The 19,030-nt window shown below is 43.1% G+C and overlaps 1 protein-coding gene across 2 annotated transcripts in view; it reads right to left on the bottom strand.

The window, feature by feature from the left end:
• DOCK1 (dedicator of cytokinesis 1) overlaps nt 1-19,030 on the bottom strand; it is a 265,620-nt gene that overhangs the window by 214,474 nt on the left and 32,116 nt on the right. The window contains exons 7-18 of one of the 2 annotated variants that reach the window (XM_048312102.1): nt 15,464-15,599; nt 14,527-14,684; nt 13,770-13,851; nt 12,926-13,061; nt 12,528-12,600; nt 10,641-10,720; nt 8,329-8,454; nt 7,024-7,148; nt 6,655-6,753; nt 5,904-5,976; nt 4,407-4,510; nt 3,724-3,907 (exon numbers count right to left, since the gene is read on the bottom strand). In XM_048312102.1, the coding sequence (XP_048168059.1) occupies nt 3,724-3,907; nt 4,407-4,510; nt 5,904-5,976; nt 6,655-6,753; nt 7,024-7,148; nt 8,329-8,454; nt 10,641-10,720; nt 12,528-12,600; nt 12,926-13,061; nt 13,770-13,851; nt 14,527-14,684; nt 15,464-15,599 (1,376 nt within the window). Of the gene's footprint in view, nt 1-3,723; nt 3,908-4,406; nt 4,511-5,903; nt 5,977-6,654; nt 6,754-7,023; nt 7,149-8,328; nt 8,455-10,640; nt 10,784-12,527; nt 12,601-12,925; nt 13,062-13,769; nt 13,852-14,526; nt 14,685-15,463; nt 15,600-19,030 lie in introns of both variants that reach the window. The other variant, XM_048312101.1, reaches the window with a different exon arrangement.

Here is a 19,030-nt window from a genome sequence, read left to right on the forward strand (position 1 = left end):
GAGGAGAAATACAGAGTGGTTTACTACATTAAAGCTTTGAAAGACTTGAATCCAAGTCCTCCATTCCTTTTAATACATCCTATAAGAAGTCTACAGCCTGAACCCAAAGTCTTAAGAAACTCAGCATTAACAAAAAAATGCTTCTGGAAGCAAAGCAGCCTCCATGAGTTATCCAAAGTGTTTCATGGATATATTCATAGCAGCTTTCCACCCCTGAATTTTGCTGCAGTCTGACTTCTAACAAGGCATCAGCTTGACAGAAGAAATGATCTGAACAAAAGCCAGCCCACAGACAAGCTCTGAACAGCATCACGGATTGCCCCAAGAAAACAAACCCACGTGGACTCGCAGCGTGCTGGCAGAGCAAATGCTAAATGAATATACATTTGTGAGCACAAAATGTCAGTGCAGGCCAGCTGAAAGGGAAAAATAACTTACAGGGTACAGAAAAATGGGCACTCACTGGCACTGCAAGCATTAATTAACCCCAGCAAAGTACCAGTCAGGCAGTTAATCCCACTCCTTTCACAGGGCTGCGTGTAAAATAATGCAGCAAAAGGATGTAAACCACTGGTTTAGTCTACAAGAAACAGGAATGCTGGAGTCAGCCTAGGTCAAGTGGAATTTGAGATTAGAAAACATCAGGAGAAAGATAGAATGAGGTTGCCCAGAGAAGCTGTGGCTGCCCCAACCCTGGCAGTGTCCAAGGCCAGGCTGGAGCAACCTGGGACAGTGGAAGGTGTCCCTGGCCATGGCAGGGGTGGCACTGGATGATCATTCAGGTCCCTTCCAACCCAAACCAGTGCAGGATTCTGTGATTTCCAACTGCAAAGGGTTTAAACAAACACCCAGACTGCAAAGTCCCCAGCAGCAACTTTGCTTTATTAATGTGATTTATTATTCTACTGACTGCTTATGAACATTTTCTTTCACAGGGTATTTAACAAGTGGAAGCAAACAGCCCAAGTTCCTGCCTATCTGCTTCCCCTGACCTGTATCTGTGCAAAAGCTCCCCCATAGACACACCCAAACCTTTCTCAAAGCCCAGCCCCTGAATTAAGTTACATAATATTTCCCCTAAAAATCTGTTCTTTGAAATTCTCTACTTTCTTGACTTTAACATTTGATTTTCCAGGCTGTATGACTTTTATTTTAATTCAGTGCTTACATCTTCACTTTTTATGCCACTACAGCACTTCAATTTGTCATGTGTGTATGTGTGTCGGGGTTTTTTTAATTATCAACTGTGCTAAGTCAAATTCTTCCCAACTGTTCTCCAAAATCCTGGTCTCCCTGGTTCCTCAAAGTCCTGACTCCAGTGAAGGAACAGCCACTATTATCCTGAGATTTGAGTCCTTCAGGCAGGAAAGAAAACAGAGAAATTCTTGAAATAAGCCTTAGAGGTGCCCTGGATGCTTCCAACACAAACCCACGGGGACAGCACCAGCCAGCTCTCTGCCTACTGGAAACTGAACACTTTTCCAGCATTAATGCAAGCCCATTAATGCAATTTCACTTCTGGTCCCATCACCCTGATAATAACAGGGCATCCTGAAAGTCTTGGAAGAAGGACCAAGAGGATTTATTTCCACAGGCACTGAGGGGGGTTTTGGTCCTCCTCTTTGTTTTATGTCACTAGTCTTCTTCAAAATTAACTGTAAAATCCAGCAAAAGGCCAGGGAACGGTCCTGCCCTAATAAATCCTGCTCAAATCACTAAAAACTGGTGAAGTTTTAAAGTAGATACTTCTTACCACCACCCTCTCTCAAATAAAGTCTCACCAGTGGCCAAGTTTGTTATTTTGAAGACTGTTCCATGCTAAGGACATTGATTACTGATCGAAAAGCAACATTAATAACTCAACAGTTCATAGAGGACTGAAATCAAGGGAGTGCTCAAAGAGCTCGGGTGCAAGAAGGTCTCTGCACCATCAACCACCATGCAAAAAAAGCCAGATGACTTATTCTCATGCTTTCAGAATAATTAAAAATAAGTCTTAAAGCCAGTTCTAAGATAGTTATGGAGGGTAAAGAAAGAACTATGACTGGTAATCAAAAGAAAAATCTGCTTTGGCTCAACATTTTGGTAAGTGAGGATAATAATGGATTTTTATTTACTTATTTTTAAGGAAGTTAAAGGAAGATTATTAACCAACCATTTTACAAAACTTAAAATCAGCTTCAGAAATCACCATCTGAAAAGCACTGCCAATTTTCAGATGCAAACTGATACTTGAGGGAGGAATTTAATGATGTTTTTTTGTTTCGTTTCTTTTCTGCTCAACGACGCATGGTGATCTTGCTTAATAGTGTCACAGTACTTTGAAGAGAGAGGAAAGACTTTGGCAACTCCGAGGAAAAGTTTCACAGACAACACAATTACCAGCAGCATTAAATAAAGATCAGGCCCTCAAAGCAAACGCTATGTAAATTAAGTGCCAAACAATGCTCAGGTTTAATTTTAATAGCAGTTCTGTGAAAGCCACATCAATATATTGATCACTGGGAAATACTTTTAACTACTAACAAGCACTAGGGAAGGCTGAAGGGAAAAACAGCACACATGTTCCAACAAAAAGCAGTTTAATTCCAGATGCTGGATCCTGCTCTCCGAGCCCCGGCCCCACTGTGCTGCTGTTGAGCTGCGATCCCATCTTTGCTGGGAAATCCTACAAGCACATCCCAATTCTTTTGCTGAGCACCCTCCCAGGCTCCAAGCCTGCCAGACTGCAGTGGATCTGATGTGCTCTGCATGTGAAACACCCGGGATGTGCTGGGAGATGCCACTGGAAAACACCGCAATCAACTCCGGGCTGGCCGTGGAGCCGTGCCCGAGCAGGGACATCCCCCTGGACAGGGGGGACTCAGGAATGGGGGAATCTCATCGTGATTCCCACCCACCTCCCCTCCTCATCCAGCTCCCCACAGACCCTCCTGAGTCACAGCAGCTCCCTGGAATGACTCACTCCCTATGGAATGACCCTCCCACACTCCCCACTCCGCTGCTGGTGCAGCCAGGAGAACAAGGGATCGCTCCATGGCAACGGAGCACAGAAATTACACAGAGGGCACAGGCTGGAAATGTGAAATATTGGCTGTGCTGGCTGCCACCAGCTTTGCACAGCCTTGGGATGCACTCAGCCAGCTGACAAATGGGGAAAATGTACAGAAGGCAGGGTTTAGAAGGAACAAACGAGGCCAAGGCCACTCCTGGGAAGGTGTGGGAACATGAGAGTGACCTCCAGGCAACACATCCTCCCCTCACATCCCTTCTGCACACCAGGAGAACACATCAAAGCTTTCCTCAGCCCCAAGATACAGATATTGCACCCTGGAATAACAAACCAGCTTGTTTGGGAGCAGAGCCCTGATACTACCTACTCTGGAAAGCAAATTCATCCCCTTCTTCAGTGCTACTTTTCAGGGAAAAGTAAATTGCCACAGAGCCTGTTTTCAGTGCACTTCAGGGCAAGAGTCTCAGCTATATGGGAAACAATATCCCTGGTTCCACTTAACCTCAGAATCCCAAGTTTCCTCAGACACTGACTGCTCTGGAGCAAAGAGAGAGAAAAGGTTGGATAGTTCACATACTCACCCACCCAATTCAATCCAGGACCTTGCGGCAAACAGCCACCACCCATTCCCATGGAATGGGGATGGAGAAGGCAGCAAAGCCAGCACACAGATCCCCATCCTGCTGTGAGGAGCAGTTCTGGGAACTCACCATTCTGGGTCAGTTTTGTTGAACAGACCAGAGTGGAAATCTGGAAAGAGTCTTTGCTGATGGTGCAGCTGCCAAGGTTCTGCATGCTCTTCCCTGTTGCTGAATGTCCCTTTTCCTCCAGCTCTATTTTCGTGGATGGCAGACTGAGATAGGTCGAGGCATCCTCCAGCTTCTTGGCTTCTGCCTACAGTGATGTTTGAAACACAGCAGGAGAAAATACCCAGTCAAAATCTCAGTAATAAGAAAATTTTAACATTTATACTGAATTTTCTTAGGTTTGGAGCCATCAAATTCACTTTTCCCAATCCACAAAAAAACTCAACAACAAATGCCTTTGAAATTAAAACGTATTAAAGGTTTAACACTCAATCACCCATATTCAATCACCCATATTCAATCACCCATATTCAATCACCCATATTCAATCACCCATATTCAATCACCCATATTCAATCACCCATATTCAATCACCCATATTCAATCACCCATATTCAATCACCCATATTCAATCACCCATATTCAATCACCCATATTCAATCACCCATATAAACCAACTACCCATGACTTGCTGCTTAGTTTGATTTAACAGAGGAGTTCAAAACACATTTTCCTGTGTAATTCTGGAACAGAACTCCCCAGAAGTCAATCAGTGGAGCTTCCCCACTGGGAAGTCAAAATTCTACCTTGTAAACTATAAGGTCGTGCTCTCCATCTCTCAGAGTTGTCCCATCGTATCTCATGAGCTTCACAAATGCCAGAGCAAATATTTTCTCAGATTTATCTTTGGCTGTTACAAAAAAAAGACAAATCACCACATAATTATTTGATACTTCTACAGTCAGCACACCTAAATCCCACAGACATGGACAACCTGCCAGTGAGTGACCACAGCAAAGATTCTCCTGTAAATTAAGTGTACAAGAAATTGGGGAAGTCTACTAAAAGCAAGATAGAACCAAAAAAAAAAAAAAAAAAAAACCAAACATATCAACAGTAACCAGATGCTCCATTTTTCTATTCTGTCTGTTCTTTTGGAAAGCTTTATTAAGGCAACTTTTTAAAAACAAACCAGAAATGTGATGCATTTGGAAAGCTCAGGTTTTTAGAAGAATGGCAGTGTTTGGGAGCTGGAATAAAGATCTGAACAGCAGCACTGAGGATCTCATCAGAGCACAGAGCCCTGAGGACACACATTTGAAGGGGGAACATTAGAAGCAAAACAGAAACTGGATTCTGTAATCCCAGATGAAGCGCCTGAGCTTTTTTGAAAGCTGACCCATTCTGCAGCCAACAGGAACTAGAAAATGCATTTGCTTTGTTCTTGCCCAAATCTATTGGCAAAAGTTTAAAAAAACAAAGCAACAGAGGAAGGAGAGATCACAAAGTTGAGAAGTAAAGCCAGAAGGAAAGTGGCATTACCTCAGACAGCCCAAGGAGCCTGGGAGAAAGCCCTGGAAGGGGCTCCTCTTAATATTTAGGAATGACCTCTTAAATATTTAGGCTGTGGCCAACCTAAATATTTGAGCCATCATAAGAACATTTCTGACTCTATTGATTTGTAGCACACAATCATGATTCTGATAATAATGGCACTGACTTTTGGCATATTGTTTTCCTTAAGAATTATCATTCTTGTCTTGAGGATGTTTTTTGTTGCCATACCATTTTTGGGTGGGTTTTTTGTTTTGTGTTTTTGTTTGGCTGGGTTGTTTGGCTTTTTTAGGGGTTTTTGTTTGTTTTTTGTGTTTATCTAAATTGTTTTACTAAGTTTCTCAATCCCAAAGTCTTCAATTCCTGATGCTAAGCCAACTGTAAACTTTCACATTCCCATTTGTTGATCTTTACTACTCCCTACCCCTAAGGTACAGAATACCACAACCCTCTGAATTACTAATGGAAAGCTTTATTCCATTAGTAACCTAGTAAAAAATCCCATTTATTCCCTTCGGAGAAAAAAAACTGGGCAGGGAAGGAAAAACTCGATGAGGATAGGTAAGAGTGAGGAAGATGTAAAGGGAAAAAGGAGCTGAGATGTGACATAAAATAAAATGTCACAAATTTAATCCTGCACTAAAAGCGATGATGTGAATCAGTTCAGGACTGGGAATGCCATCCCTGCTTCAGGAGACACTGGCACCAGGCACTGCCAGGAATTCCCAAGGAGAGGCTGAGGTACTCACAGTCCTGGGAAGATCTGTGGCGGAAGGTGAACCTCAGGTGGCTGCGGTTCACGTCCTCGATGGGGATGGCCACCTGCACACGAGGGGACAGGGGAAGGAAATGGTCAGTGCAGCACCTTCAGCCTCTCCCAACCCCATCCAGACATCTTTCAGCTCTTCCAAATGATCAGGGAGTGACAATGCCAGCAGCACATCCATCCTCTGCCATCCCCAGCAGCCCCTTTCTGCCTACGGACACAACAAGGGCAGCTTTGGAGTGAAAATTCTGGTGTGGGGAGTAGCTCCAAGGCCCTTGTGAGCACACAGCCCCTGCTCCCACTGCTCAGACAGACTGGAAGTATCCCAGAAAGCCACCATCAGCTCCTCTGCAATATCCAAACTTGGCAGGGAAGTGGAAAGATTATTGCCCCAGCAAAATGAGCAAGCTAAAAGCACAACCAGCTCCCCAAACAGTGATGAGTCCAGCACTCTGGCAAATGTGTTACAGCCTTCATATCCTGCTCCTCTAGGTCAGCTTCATGGAAACAGAGCAAACCATTCCTAAAGAGATGCTGGAGTTTCCCCACAACAGTCATCCTGGCCAATGGCTGAAATAAAATTCAATGTGCAATAAAAGTCAGAGCCTTCCTTAGCTGAGCCATTCCTTGCCCTGCTGAACACAGGCACTGCATTTCCCCAGTTCTGTTTCCCACTGAAAGCTGTATTAACGGCACATTAACACCCAGAGAAGTTATTTTAACAGTTTCAATACCTTTACAGTCTCAAACCAGCGAGGCTGCTTCACTTGGTAATAGATCACTGACTTGTACTCCGAGATGGCTTCATCACCAGCACCAGGAAAAATCACACTCTGCAAAAACAAGCCACAGGGGAAGCGTTTATGCCACGTAAACCCCACTTTTTCAGCCAAATCAACAAAAAATAATTCAGTGAGGAGAATGCTCCTCATGAAACTGGTATCAAAGTGCATTCATTGATAAGGCAAAATGTACTTAATGATGCCAAAAGTCTGGCTGAAAATAAAACCTGGGACCTTAAGCTGCCAAATACAGATGTTGGAAAGGCTTAAACAGATAAGTATCAAAATCAAAAAGCCCCCAGACATGAAACACTTTAGTACCTCTAATCTTTTGCCATCTTCATCATAAACAGACACTGTGACTTCCACGTTCTTTGCTGTGGTTTTACTGCCTTTGTCAAAATCTCCCTGAACCAAGGTGACATAAATGTCATTACGAACATCTCCTACAAGGGAAAGCAAAGCACAGAATAACCCACAATTCTCACAGTCAACCCACGGATTTGGGAAACCCGTGACACACAGAAACAACAGCAAAACATTGAAAACACCACATTTCCATTTATTTCGTTTTTACACAACTTCTTTCATTATTCATTTGAAAGGAAAAGTTTCAACACAGCCATTTGTCCCGTACAAAAGTGTTTTGCAATTTAAAATATTTTAGCAGCCTACAAGAGGTCTCCAATTTGTTACATCAGGAAGAGGTTTGATGTTTTTGCTGGCTTGAGGGTTGCAGGGGAGGGCTGTATTCAGATTTGTGTTTTAAAATGCTCCTCAGCTCCACCCCAATTCAATTGGAATTTTGAAGACAAGCTGGGGAAACGAGGGATTTCCAATAATTTCATGAGGGAGACTGTTTATGAGCCAACACAGGACCCAAACAAGGTGCTGAGGCACTCACACCATACTGGAGAGACTGTAAAACATCGGACAGACATCTGTCAGCAGCCACAGGGACACCTGGAACTGGGATGGGCTTTGGAAACACCTCATGGACCCTCCAGAGCCCATCAACCTGCAAAGGACAGTGCAGGCTCTGCTCTTGCTCAGGGCAGTTTTTATTTGGAGAAGCACCACAGTTCTGGGTTGGTTTTTATGGGTTTTGGTTTGGTTTCTTTTCTGTAAACACCTGAGCTGAACATGCACAGAATACATGTATTTAAAAAAAGATGATGGGGCTCTCTTTCAAAGGCATTATCCACATCTGGTACCAACCCTAAGAGAGCTGCTATCTCTAAATCAAGCCTGTGCCTCTGAAAAATCTGCTTTGGATTCAGCACAGGACAGAAGTTTTACATATGCCCTTGCTATGGGGATAATACAAAGTGTGTACTTTGTATACATTCTTTTTAACTGGGAGAAAAGAGGAGAATTTCCACTTTCACTGGGATCTCCTGTCTTCTTGAAGGGGGTGGGAGCTTCATTTATTGATGCAGGTATTACCGAAGTATTTTACATTTATTTTAAATGAGACAGCATCTTTTGATGATGCTTTTTTTTCCATGCATACCATACCTTAAATTCATCTTTAATTATTTTTTTCCTCCAAAACCTTCCATAGATCCAGACATTTAAAGCAGGTTAAAATCTAACAAAGCAGCATCAATCCCCACAGTGCCTTACCAGGCATGATAATCTCAGGAAAGCCCATTTTCCGAGCCACTGCTGTTGACCTGTCCACTAAGTGTGGAAACTCTTTCCTAATCTGATGGATATCTCCTGGAAGAAGTTTCAAAGTCACCCACAGACCTGTTGTGTAAAAAAAACCACAATTATGGAACTGCTGGGATTTATTCTTAGACACTACAGATTTCTTTTAACAAACTGAAAAATGTAAGAATATTAAAATAATTCAGGTACATTAAGATAACTGATCTCCCTTTGCTAAAAAAAAATTACAAAATATTTTAGAACACTCAAAAGATCTCATCACTTCCCACAAAAATATGAGCACAGCAAACAGAATTATTTCTGATTATGTTCCATGTTCTTCTTAATGAAATGTTTATCTTCTACGGGGAAACAAGAGAAGAAGTAAAGATGATTTGCATGGAACAACTTCAGTATTCCAAGCAAGCAATAGCAGCAGATCCATACCCCAAACTGATTTATCAACACCCCCATAAGTTGTTTCTACTGCTCTGAGCACACAGAAATCTACAGCATCAGCTTCACACAGCTGATATTTTTCTGCTCAGCAGCAGAAGAAGCCACTAAAAAGCTGCTGCTTGCCAACTCACATCAGGCACATTTGTTACAGCAAAAAGGAAGATGCCAAAGTGGAAAAAAAAAAAAAACAAACCATAAAAATAAAAAAGAAACCCAACCCAAAGAAGTCCTCCACTTGGTGAAGTGGCTGGCAATCAAGTTTAAGCACGAAATAATCACAGCAGCAATTTGCAGAAGAAAATCCTAAAATTAAAAGCTACGAAAAACACCCCAAAAATATTCATCCATGAAATAAATTGTGGGTTACCCTGTGAGAGAATTAACTGTACATTCATTTGGCATACACCTGGCAGCTTGTCTTTCCCATGGTATCTCTGTAAGAGTTTCTGTGCTGACTTGTTGCCAGGGATGGTTCCGACAGCTGCTACTTCACTGAGCTGCAACTCTACCTGCACTGACTGGCTAAGGAACAACTCCCAGTCCTCCTCCTGTTTGCCTGGGCACCCTCTTTTAGGGAAAGGATATGAAATGGATCAAGGAAACCGAAATGTTTCCTCATTTTTGATACACACTGGCCACAGGTGAAAGCGAGGGGAGGAAATTCGATAAAACTTTTCCTCATTCGCTAAAGGAGAATCTAAAAATAGGGTTTATTTAAAATTTTGTTTGCTATTAGTGAGAAAAATCAGGGAAAAGTGTGTGATTTTCCTGGAGTTTGGTCAGATATGAAGTGATACAGACATTCAAAGAGTGTCTGGTAGAAACTCCGCATTAACCAGAGTAACTCCGTATTAATCCAGAATTCCACAAAAATATTGAAGCCAGTAGAGGAATAACTGGACACAGACACATCACAATCATGAGATCACACACAACAATAAATCAGCCCAGAGCACTGCCCTAGAGAAGGTAGGGGGGAAGGTTTCAGAGTGGTTGCCTGGCTCTGGTTCCCTCCTCACCCTCCTGCAAGCTCAGGTCTTCTGGGGAAGGAGCAAAATGCTGCATGTGCAGCTGTAGAGTGGAAAAATACAGGGAAGGAAGAGAAGGGAGGGAATATCCCTTCCTGCAGCATGGAGAGGCAAAAATCCACAGCTCAAAGGCACAAGAGCTGAGTCCTTGAGCCATCACCTTCAGCGGAGAATCACAAGAGTCACAGGATGGGTGGGGTTGGAAGGGACCTCTGGAGATCATCCAGTCCTGGCAAGGGGAGCAGGTGACACAGGAATGTGTCCAGATGGGTTGGGAATGTCTCCAGAGAGGGACACTCCACGCCCTCCCTGACAGCTGCTCCAGAGCTCTGCCACCCTCATGGAAAGAAATTCTTCCTCACGGTGAGGTGAAACTTGTCGTGTTTTAGTTTATGGCCATTGCTCCTCATCCTGTCACTGAGCACCACCGAGAAGAGTCTGGCCCCATCCTCTGACACCCTTGGGATGTGTTTATATGGAATAATGAGATTCCCTCTCAAGTCTCCTCCTCTGCAGACTGACCAGGCCCAGCTGCCTCAGTCTCTCATCATCAGAGAGATGTCCAGACCCCTCAATATCTTTGTGGCCTCCGCTGGACCCTCTCCAGCAGAAATATAAAGACATCCAAGAGATGAACAACACTACAACATGCAGAGTCCACACTGGGCAGGGGAAAAATTATGGGGCAGGAGGAAGAGAGGAACAAACCGTTCCAACTGGTTTTTGACTCCAAAATTAAAACCACCATCACTCATTGCAAATCAAGGCGCAGGGATGCATAGAAAGAGCAGTACCTACCCTGACCCTTGTGGTTGACTTCTTTAGCAGCAATCACTTTGTTTATAACAGTCTGCAGGAAATCATTCTCCCCTGCCACCCTGGGTGAAAAACGGGATGATATGTTCAGCTGCTTGTGTCGAATGGCGTCATCCAACGCTAGCCTGGAGGATGCACATGACGACCAACACCAGGAGACAAAGGGGCACAGAAAACCAGAAGTCACAGTGACAAGGGAACACAAAAGATTGTATCATAGTTGTGACAAAGAGTATTTATTAGTCAACGCAGGACAAAGGACAGGAAAGGTAACAAGAAAGACAGAGGGAGATCATTAATCAGAAGAACGCTGATCTACCAGAGAGAGTCCAGCAAACCTGTGAGGGCTCTGCTCCCTCAGGGACAGGCACAGTCCTCAGGGAGCAGGGGGAGGTCTCCCACCTGAGATTCCCCAATTAAGCAGTGAAAACCCACACAGGCAGCTCTTTTATATCAATACTGAAATATATGTATATATTTATATTTATAGCAGACTGGCCCTGCAACACCTCCAGGGTCACCTCTGTCATTCCACAGGTGGAGTGCCCGAAGGAAAAGCTCCCATCAATCTCACAGGGAAAAGGAGGAGAAGAGCAGACAACCCAAACTCAGTGAATAAATGAGAAGATGGGGATGATAAATAAACAGCAGCATTAGGTGTCACTGGAGTAAATCTTGCCAAGTGCTGTTGACAGCCATTTTGTTGGTGGCTAGTGAATGAGTACAAACAAACAAAGATATGAAAACAGAATTGCATGTGGTACAACAGAAACAAAGCATGGGATGAGGAGAAAAATGTGCCTCGTATACACAGCCCAAGTCTACCTTGGAAATAACAACACCAACGTTCAACCCTGTGTTTGTTTGCACCTTGTTCATATTCTTTGGGATAGTCTTTTGCAGGGGAGTGTTTTCATTTATTACAGGGGGAAAAGAAAAATCACACTGTGCATCTTTTTACAGCTCTGTGTATATGTAACAGAAAAAATGAATCAGTGCTAATGGAGCAGAAAACTGGATGTTCCATTAGCACCCCCTCTGAAAGGTTCATTTCCATTCCGTACTTCCACACTTGCTAAAAAACAACTTTGCTATTGTTTACCACACAAACATATCCTTCTCTTCCCCAAAACCCATTTTCCTTGAAAAATGGAATTGCACTTTGATTTTCTCATTAACACCCCCTATCCCTGCAGCACCTGCACACCTTGCAGTCCCCTCACCAGCCTTCCACCTTCAAACCATGAGAGCTTCCTGAATTATGCCTATTTCTCAAAATAAAATTAATTTAAGATTTCATTATTTCAAGCTTTTAAAAAAAATATTATTAAAACCCCTCTGACTATCCCTCAGTGTTTTAATCAAGGAATTTAGCTCCCATAACTAAGTTTTGCCTTTTGGAACAGATGGCAGGCCAGCATTTCCCACAAAACTAAGCATCCATACTTTATTTGAATTTATTTGCCTTATCCCTTCTACCTTTGCTCACTTCATGGAATTAAAACCTGAGGATCTATGGATGGAGCATGATCTTTATGGATCTCAGGCAGAGCTAAACCAGCAATGAACTTACTTTGAGCATTTCACCCCTTATACATTCTCACCTTGACATCTTTAAACAAAAAGAAAACGAGGCTGCAAAACTGGGAATGCACACTTTAAACTCAAAAAAATCCCCAAAGTTTCTGGGGCTAGCAATTATAAATAACAGGAAATTATCAAGAAGTATTAGCAACTATTACTCAGGATAAAATACCCCATGGAAATAAATTAACTTAAAATATTGGCTTTTTTTTTTTTTTTTTAAATCAAAGTTAAAATCTTGGTTTTTTTCACTTCTGCTTGCTCATGAAACTGCTCCCTACTTACGGCTGGAATGGGATGAAGTGCTGCTTGTCCTCATCATCAACCTTCCCGTTAATGATGTCAGTAACATCCATCACTGCAAAGAGAAACCAAGGGCACTGAATGAACTGATCAATGTGGGAAGAGGGAACACCCTGGGGAACTGAAGCAACAGTGACTCAGAAGAGGGTTGGAATTCTCAGCTGTGGAATTTCAGAATTGTCTATGGAATAACATGGTGCAGCAAATAAGCTTTGGCATCTCAGCTACCACAAGCCCTGGAAGGTAATGTCTAGGACACAGCAACCAGTCTGATGAGATTTGGAACTACTCTTGAGTTTATACAACCCCACAGCAGCTCCACCACCCAATTTCTATGGAAAAGATTTAATAGGATATGGAGAGATCCATCCCAGAGGTACCTGCCACCCCGAAGGGTCTGCGCAGCCCCGACGTGAGCTTCCTGGTGTTGTTGTCCCGCAGCTCCATCCTGCCCACGCGCACAATCTGACACACAAAACTGATCTTCTCTCTCTTCAGGTCTTTGCTGCCCAGGTCCTACAAACAGCAGGAACATCAGGTTGCTTTCTAATAGTTGCATTTCAAATTCCATTTCAGTAGGCTGAGGGTTTGCTGCTCAGAATTTGCCTTCACTGTGCACACCTCTAACACAAAGTGCTCTCAGAGTAGAGCAGTTTTTGTAACAATATTTAAGTATCTCACTGGAGTTCTGTGTAAATCAATTGCTTAGGAGGTCAAACCATTTCTAGTAAGCCAAAAATTAAAAAATTTACTTTGGTTTTAGCCAGGTGTTGAGAATATTTAGCAGCTGCTTGAGAGAAATGTCTCATGTGAGCCTTCGCCAGCACAGAATCGTGGAATGTTTTGGGTTGGAAGGGACCTTAAAAATCATCTTGTTCCAGCCCTAGCAACGAGGAGGGACACCTTCCACTGTCCCAGGCTGCTCCAGCCTGGCCTTGGGCACTGCCAGGGATCCAGGGGCAGCCCCAGCTGCTCTGAGCACCCTGTGCCAGGGCCTGCCCACCCTCCCAGGGAACAATTCCTGCCCAATCTCCCATCCAGCCCTGCCCTCTGGCAGCGGGAAGCCATTCCCTGTGTCCTGTCCCTCCAGCCCTTGGTCCAGAGCCCCTCTCCAGCTCTGTCTCCCCCCTGCAGAGGTGTCCCCACACTGTTCACACCCAGCTCATTCCCCCTCCCGTGTGAGTCCCAGGCGCTGGAGGGCAGCGCTCGGGGAGGGGCACTCACGGTGAACACGGCCCGCAGGTTGTGCAGTCTGTCAATGTCCTTGGGGAGGCCACAGCTCGACCACCTCACCAGGTAGTTCTCACTGAAAAGAAACAGTGTTTGGAGGACTTTTTGTTTAAATCACAAAGCAACAGAATCACAGAGTGGTTTAGGTTAGAAGGGACCTTAAAGACCACCCCATCACCCCTGCCATGGGCAGGGACACCTCCCACTGTCCCAGGCTGCTCCCAGCCCCAATGTCCAGCCTGGCCTTGGGCACTGCCAGGGATCCAGAGGCAGCCACAGCTTCTCTGGGAAACCCAGGAAAGGATTTCTTCCCAATATCCCATCTAAATCTACCCTCTTTCCTCTTAAAGCCATTCCCCCATATCCTATCACTGAATGCTCTTTAACATAAGCAGATAAAGTCAACTTCAGACTTTACAGAAGACTCTTGAACCCAATCTCCTCATCCTAAACACACGAATACTGAGCAGAGAGCTGCCATTTCCCTTAGTGCAGACAGTTTTTATAAAGAAAGCACCTCCTCAGCACCCAAGTGTGGGAATTTTTGCAGCTCAGCGAGGGCACAGCCCTTGCAGGCGTGTTCACCTCTGATTTCCCATCTGCTCTGGGGGAACCACAAGCACAGCACGACCCTGAAACGTGCCCCAGCTGAAGGCACCTGCCTCTGCCTTTCACACAAACCTGACTTTGCTAAGCCCCAAAACTACCTCACTGCTATCCCTGAGTAAGCACAGATAAAAATGGCACTAACCTGATGAATTTTAATTCCAGTGGGTCATACAGAGACATCAGGACTTCAGCATCTTCTCCTATTTTACACACTACGTTTTTTAAATTTACAAATAAAGCAAACGAAGGAGTGGCAGCAAACTTGGCTTGTCTGTTGATATCAATATTCTGCTTCTGAGACTGCAATTCAAGAACAAAATAAAGTTTAACTTAGCCCAACAGACATCCAACTGCTGTAAAACTTTACTAAAAGCTTCCAGAAAGAAGAGGAGGAGGTTTCCATTGAGTGTCTGCTCTTGTGATCTTTTTTCTGTTAAGTTTTATGACAGACAGCATTTCCTGGATCTGTCTTTGAGATGCCACACCATCAGGAGAAAGTTTAAAAAAAAGAAGAGAAAAACGAGAGAAAAGAAATCTTCACTTGCTAAGTAGAGAGAGACAAATGGAGAAAAAAATTGAGCCTCAAATATATCTGAAAAAAAACAGGAACACACAACAGAAAAAGAAACAGAAAAGTTCTTCCTTTTAAAAATAAGGATTTTGAACTGCAAGTTGCTGACAATTCAAGACTGAGAAGGGCTTTAAATTTGCCCCTTTTATTTCAAAAGCAAGTTTTTAGGATTGGCATAAAGAAACCACACAAGAGTAGGATTTTTTTCTTTGTGATTCTGAAACAAACTCTGATGACAACCTAACTTACAAACCTCTCACATGCACATCTCTGATATTAACCTACAAATGCACCTCATTTTGTCATATAGGTCTGAACCATCAATTCTGCTAAACCCTTTAAAGGATGAAAAAAAAATAGCCTAAGACATAAAAGTTCCTACAAAATGTTTAAGCCGGATAATTCTTCATAAACATATCAAATCCCTCATTACCAATGCTAAAAATAACAGCCATCCAATTAGTTTACAGCCTTGTGTTTCACAGGGAAAAGCCACAGTATCTCTCACTTTTTCCTCCTGTAGCCTCTCTTCCACTTGCTTGGAAGCTATTTCATGTGCTCTGAAAAGGCTGATGGTGCTGGTCTGCTCTGGGTCCAAAATGTTGCCATCTTCATCTCTAACCACCAGATCCAAATCCAGAATCCTAAACAAGACAGAAGAAATGGTTGTGGATTAGCGGCGCTCGAAGGAATGCCTAAAAAACACCTGTCAAGTGTTCAACCTGCACACCTGACACACCATGGAAAAGAAATTATGTGAGACATGATAATGCAATTTAACATGTCAGCAACCCTGGAGATCCAAGGCACTTATTCCCACAAAACAGGGAGAACTGATGGAAATGAAACAGCACAACAGCTGGGGAAGCAATTTCTTGAACAAATAAATTTGCCAGGGACTTGGGCTCCTCCTCTGATTTATCCAACAGTCTGAACAATCAAGTCCCACCACACACAGCTCATGTCTCCCACTCCACCTTCTCCTCCAACTGCAAACTCATGTTTTACCCAAAGCCCACAAGGTAAGGCAGAAGTTGTTTCCTGTTATTTAGAGCAGAAGGCAGATTTCTGTCAGCAGGGTGCTGACATCCACAATTATCTTCTGCAGAGAGGAAGGTTTCTGCCATAATCAAATCCACTCTCAGGAAAAACTTTTCACATTTTTCCACATTTCCCACAGTGCTGGCAGCAGAGCCAAGGGTTAAAAAACCAGGTCACTTCCCTAAGACTGACCTTGTCACCTCCATCCCAATAAATGCATCCCCTGTTTCCTTCAAACCCTGTGGTCAGCTCTCCCAGTGGAGCTGCTGTAACTTTGGGGTTGAAATACATTTGCTCAATGAGCTTAAATCAAATTTGCTGTATCTGATAAGTCACACTGGGGTGCATGATTTATCTGAAAGGAAATTCCCTGGACTTGGAGGATTCCTCCTCACCCCTTCCAGACCTGGAGGTGTTAAACCCTTGAGTGGGGTCAACACCCAAACCCCTCCAATTAACTGCACTGCAAGGGTAACATCACTCAAGCTGCAGATTTTTAAGCACCACCTCCTAAGCTCTACTCTGGACTCAGCCACCACAAAATTCTCCAGCATCCCCAGAACATCACGCTCCCAGATGAATTTCCTGGTGAGAAAATGGTTTCATCATCGAAACCAAACAGAAAAGCAGCCAAAGATGTTTTCCTCCTCCCTACTACTGCTCCCTGGCCAGCAGCCACAGCAGGAGAAACACCCACAGAGCACTGGAACTGTCAGTCCTGCAGTGCTTCCATGAGGAAACTGCCTGGGCCAGGGGAAAAGCTCAGAAATTCAGGGGAAGACTCATAACCCAGACTACCACACACCACTGTTTGCACAGACTGCCAAAGAAGTCAAAGCAAACCCTCCTTTGATTCCTTTGTTTTAGCCTTTAACTTGCAAATGATGCTTGGGGAAAAAATCTGAGTATTTGTTTCTTAAGCGTCCCAGTTACAGATATCTGCAACTGAACCAAAAAAAAAAAGCGTTTTCACAACAAAATTTACCTGACCCAATTTCAGAAAGATATTAAAATACAGATTCCTAAGGCCATTTTTGCTTCCTCAGTTATTCTGACAATATGCTGCAAAACTTCTGCCTATATTTATAGAAGGAAGAAATCTTATTTACAAACCAGTGGTTCACAAGTCAGGAAAAGTGAGGATATGATTAGGACAGAAAACATTTAGAATTATTTGGGTTGGGACCTTAAAGATCACCTAGTATTTCTAAAGCAGATTATGAATTCATTCTGTCTGGATCCTAAAATCCCCATTCATGCTTCTTTTAAGCACAAGTGAATGCAGGATTTTATTAGAAACATATGTTCTCTTTCAGTGGTGAGGATTTACTCAGAAGTTCACATTCACCTCCCTCCTGCACTCCCCAGAGAACACTCTGATCACTTAATTAGGCCATCAGAACATGAGGAATACAAAGCACAGCACAAGATGTTCCACTGTGTTTGAAGGCTCAGCATCTGGAGGTTATTCAGAGCAACTTTTACCAACTCCTTGGGCAGATGGTAAAATCCAGTAGCCAAACAAATAATCCCAACAACATCTGGTTAATTGTCTGCAGAGTTGCCACCGTCCATATCTCAGATAATAAATGATAATTACTGACTGAATGCAGTTATTATTTTAATTTTTATTAAAAATTATGTTTAATATTTTTTTCTTTTTAAATTTTTTTTAATCAGCTTTTTTTTTTTTTAAAATCAGCTTTTGCTGATAAAGTACCCGAGCAGAAATACTGCAAATCTGGCAGCTCTTAAGGAACTAAACACAAATAGCTGAAATATGATGGGATATCTGCATCTCAAAGAATTTAAAGACTGGGTTGGTGAAAACTTTTTCACTCCCCAGGTGAGCAGGACAACAGAATTCCACAAGATGGGTAACACTGGAAAGTAGCACTACAACATTTATCTCTCAGTATTCAAAACACTCTTCAAATGATGAAGAGTAAGATTTGATTTCTCCTTTATGGGAAGGCATAACTGTATAGACAAGTTATAACCTAAAACTTTTATTTGCAGAAATTGTGCTGAAACCCAGCTGGCTGCCTGGGGTGAGAATGATGCCATGAAGATTTTTTGTCTTTTCTTTTATACCTGTTATACACCTTTTTACAACTCCTGTATTCTCAGTGCTTTTTGCCTACATTCTTGGACTTGTTTGTTAAGCTGAGAGACTCAACATTTTAGAAGCTTTGTAGCCAGGGATCAGTGTGCCCCAGAGCTCAAGGTCCTCTCCAGAACACATTCTGTAAATCAAGATAGAACCATCCAGGAGAAGGTTCCTTGAGGAGGGGGGCTCACTCGAGCCTCTCATTGGGGAATCTTTGATAGATCTGCTAAATGTGTGCACCTAAGGATCCTTAAAATAAATACCAAGGCAAAATCCCTTTTTCCCTTCTAACCATGTTTGACTCTTGATTTTAAGGCCAAGAAAAGGCACCAAGAACACATCTGAATCACTAAAATATCCCAACACGTGCAACCTGCACTGCTGTCTCTTTTGGGTCAGGATTTCCTTCCCAACTTCCACTCTCTTGTGCTAAATGGCTCCGTTCTTTTATGAAATCTCCCTGTTAATCTTCTGCTACCAGCTGGATCCTGTGGAGGGAGAGGAACCAAGAGCTACATGATGCTTCTGAGCCAAATCCTTCAACATCACATTACAGCTGAGTGACTCGAGGGCACAGGCAGCTGGTGGTGCTCAGAGGGTGACAATGGTTTGTGCTGCAGAAGCAAGTGGAGTTTAAAATTCTGGGGTTTTTTGCACTTTTGAATTGGCCTTAAAAAATTATAGCTCATACCAGCATCAAATTGATGAAAGCATCAGGAGAGAGAGATGGATTCCACTTTACATGTTTTACTTTAAAGATGCTGCATCAACTTCCATCTTTATCCTGTTGTAACAGAAGTGTGAGTACACAAATATTTCATCTCTACAACTACAGGAAAAAAAGGAATCCTGCAAGAAGTCCTTGACAGCTGATGTGTCTTACACAGGGTGATCTGGCTGCAGGCAGAAAAACTTGGAAGATGC

Source organism: Corvus hawaiiensis, chromosome 8 (assembly GCF_020740725.1).
Source record: "Corvus hawaiiensis isolate bCorHaw1 chromosome 8, bCorHaw1.pri.cur, whole genome shotgun sequence".
NCBI lineage: Eukaryota > Metazoa > Chordata > Aves > Passeriformes > Corvidae > Corvus > Corvus hawaiiensis.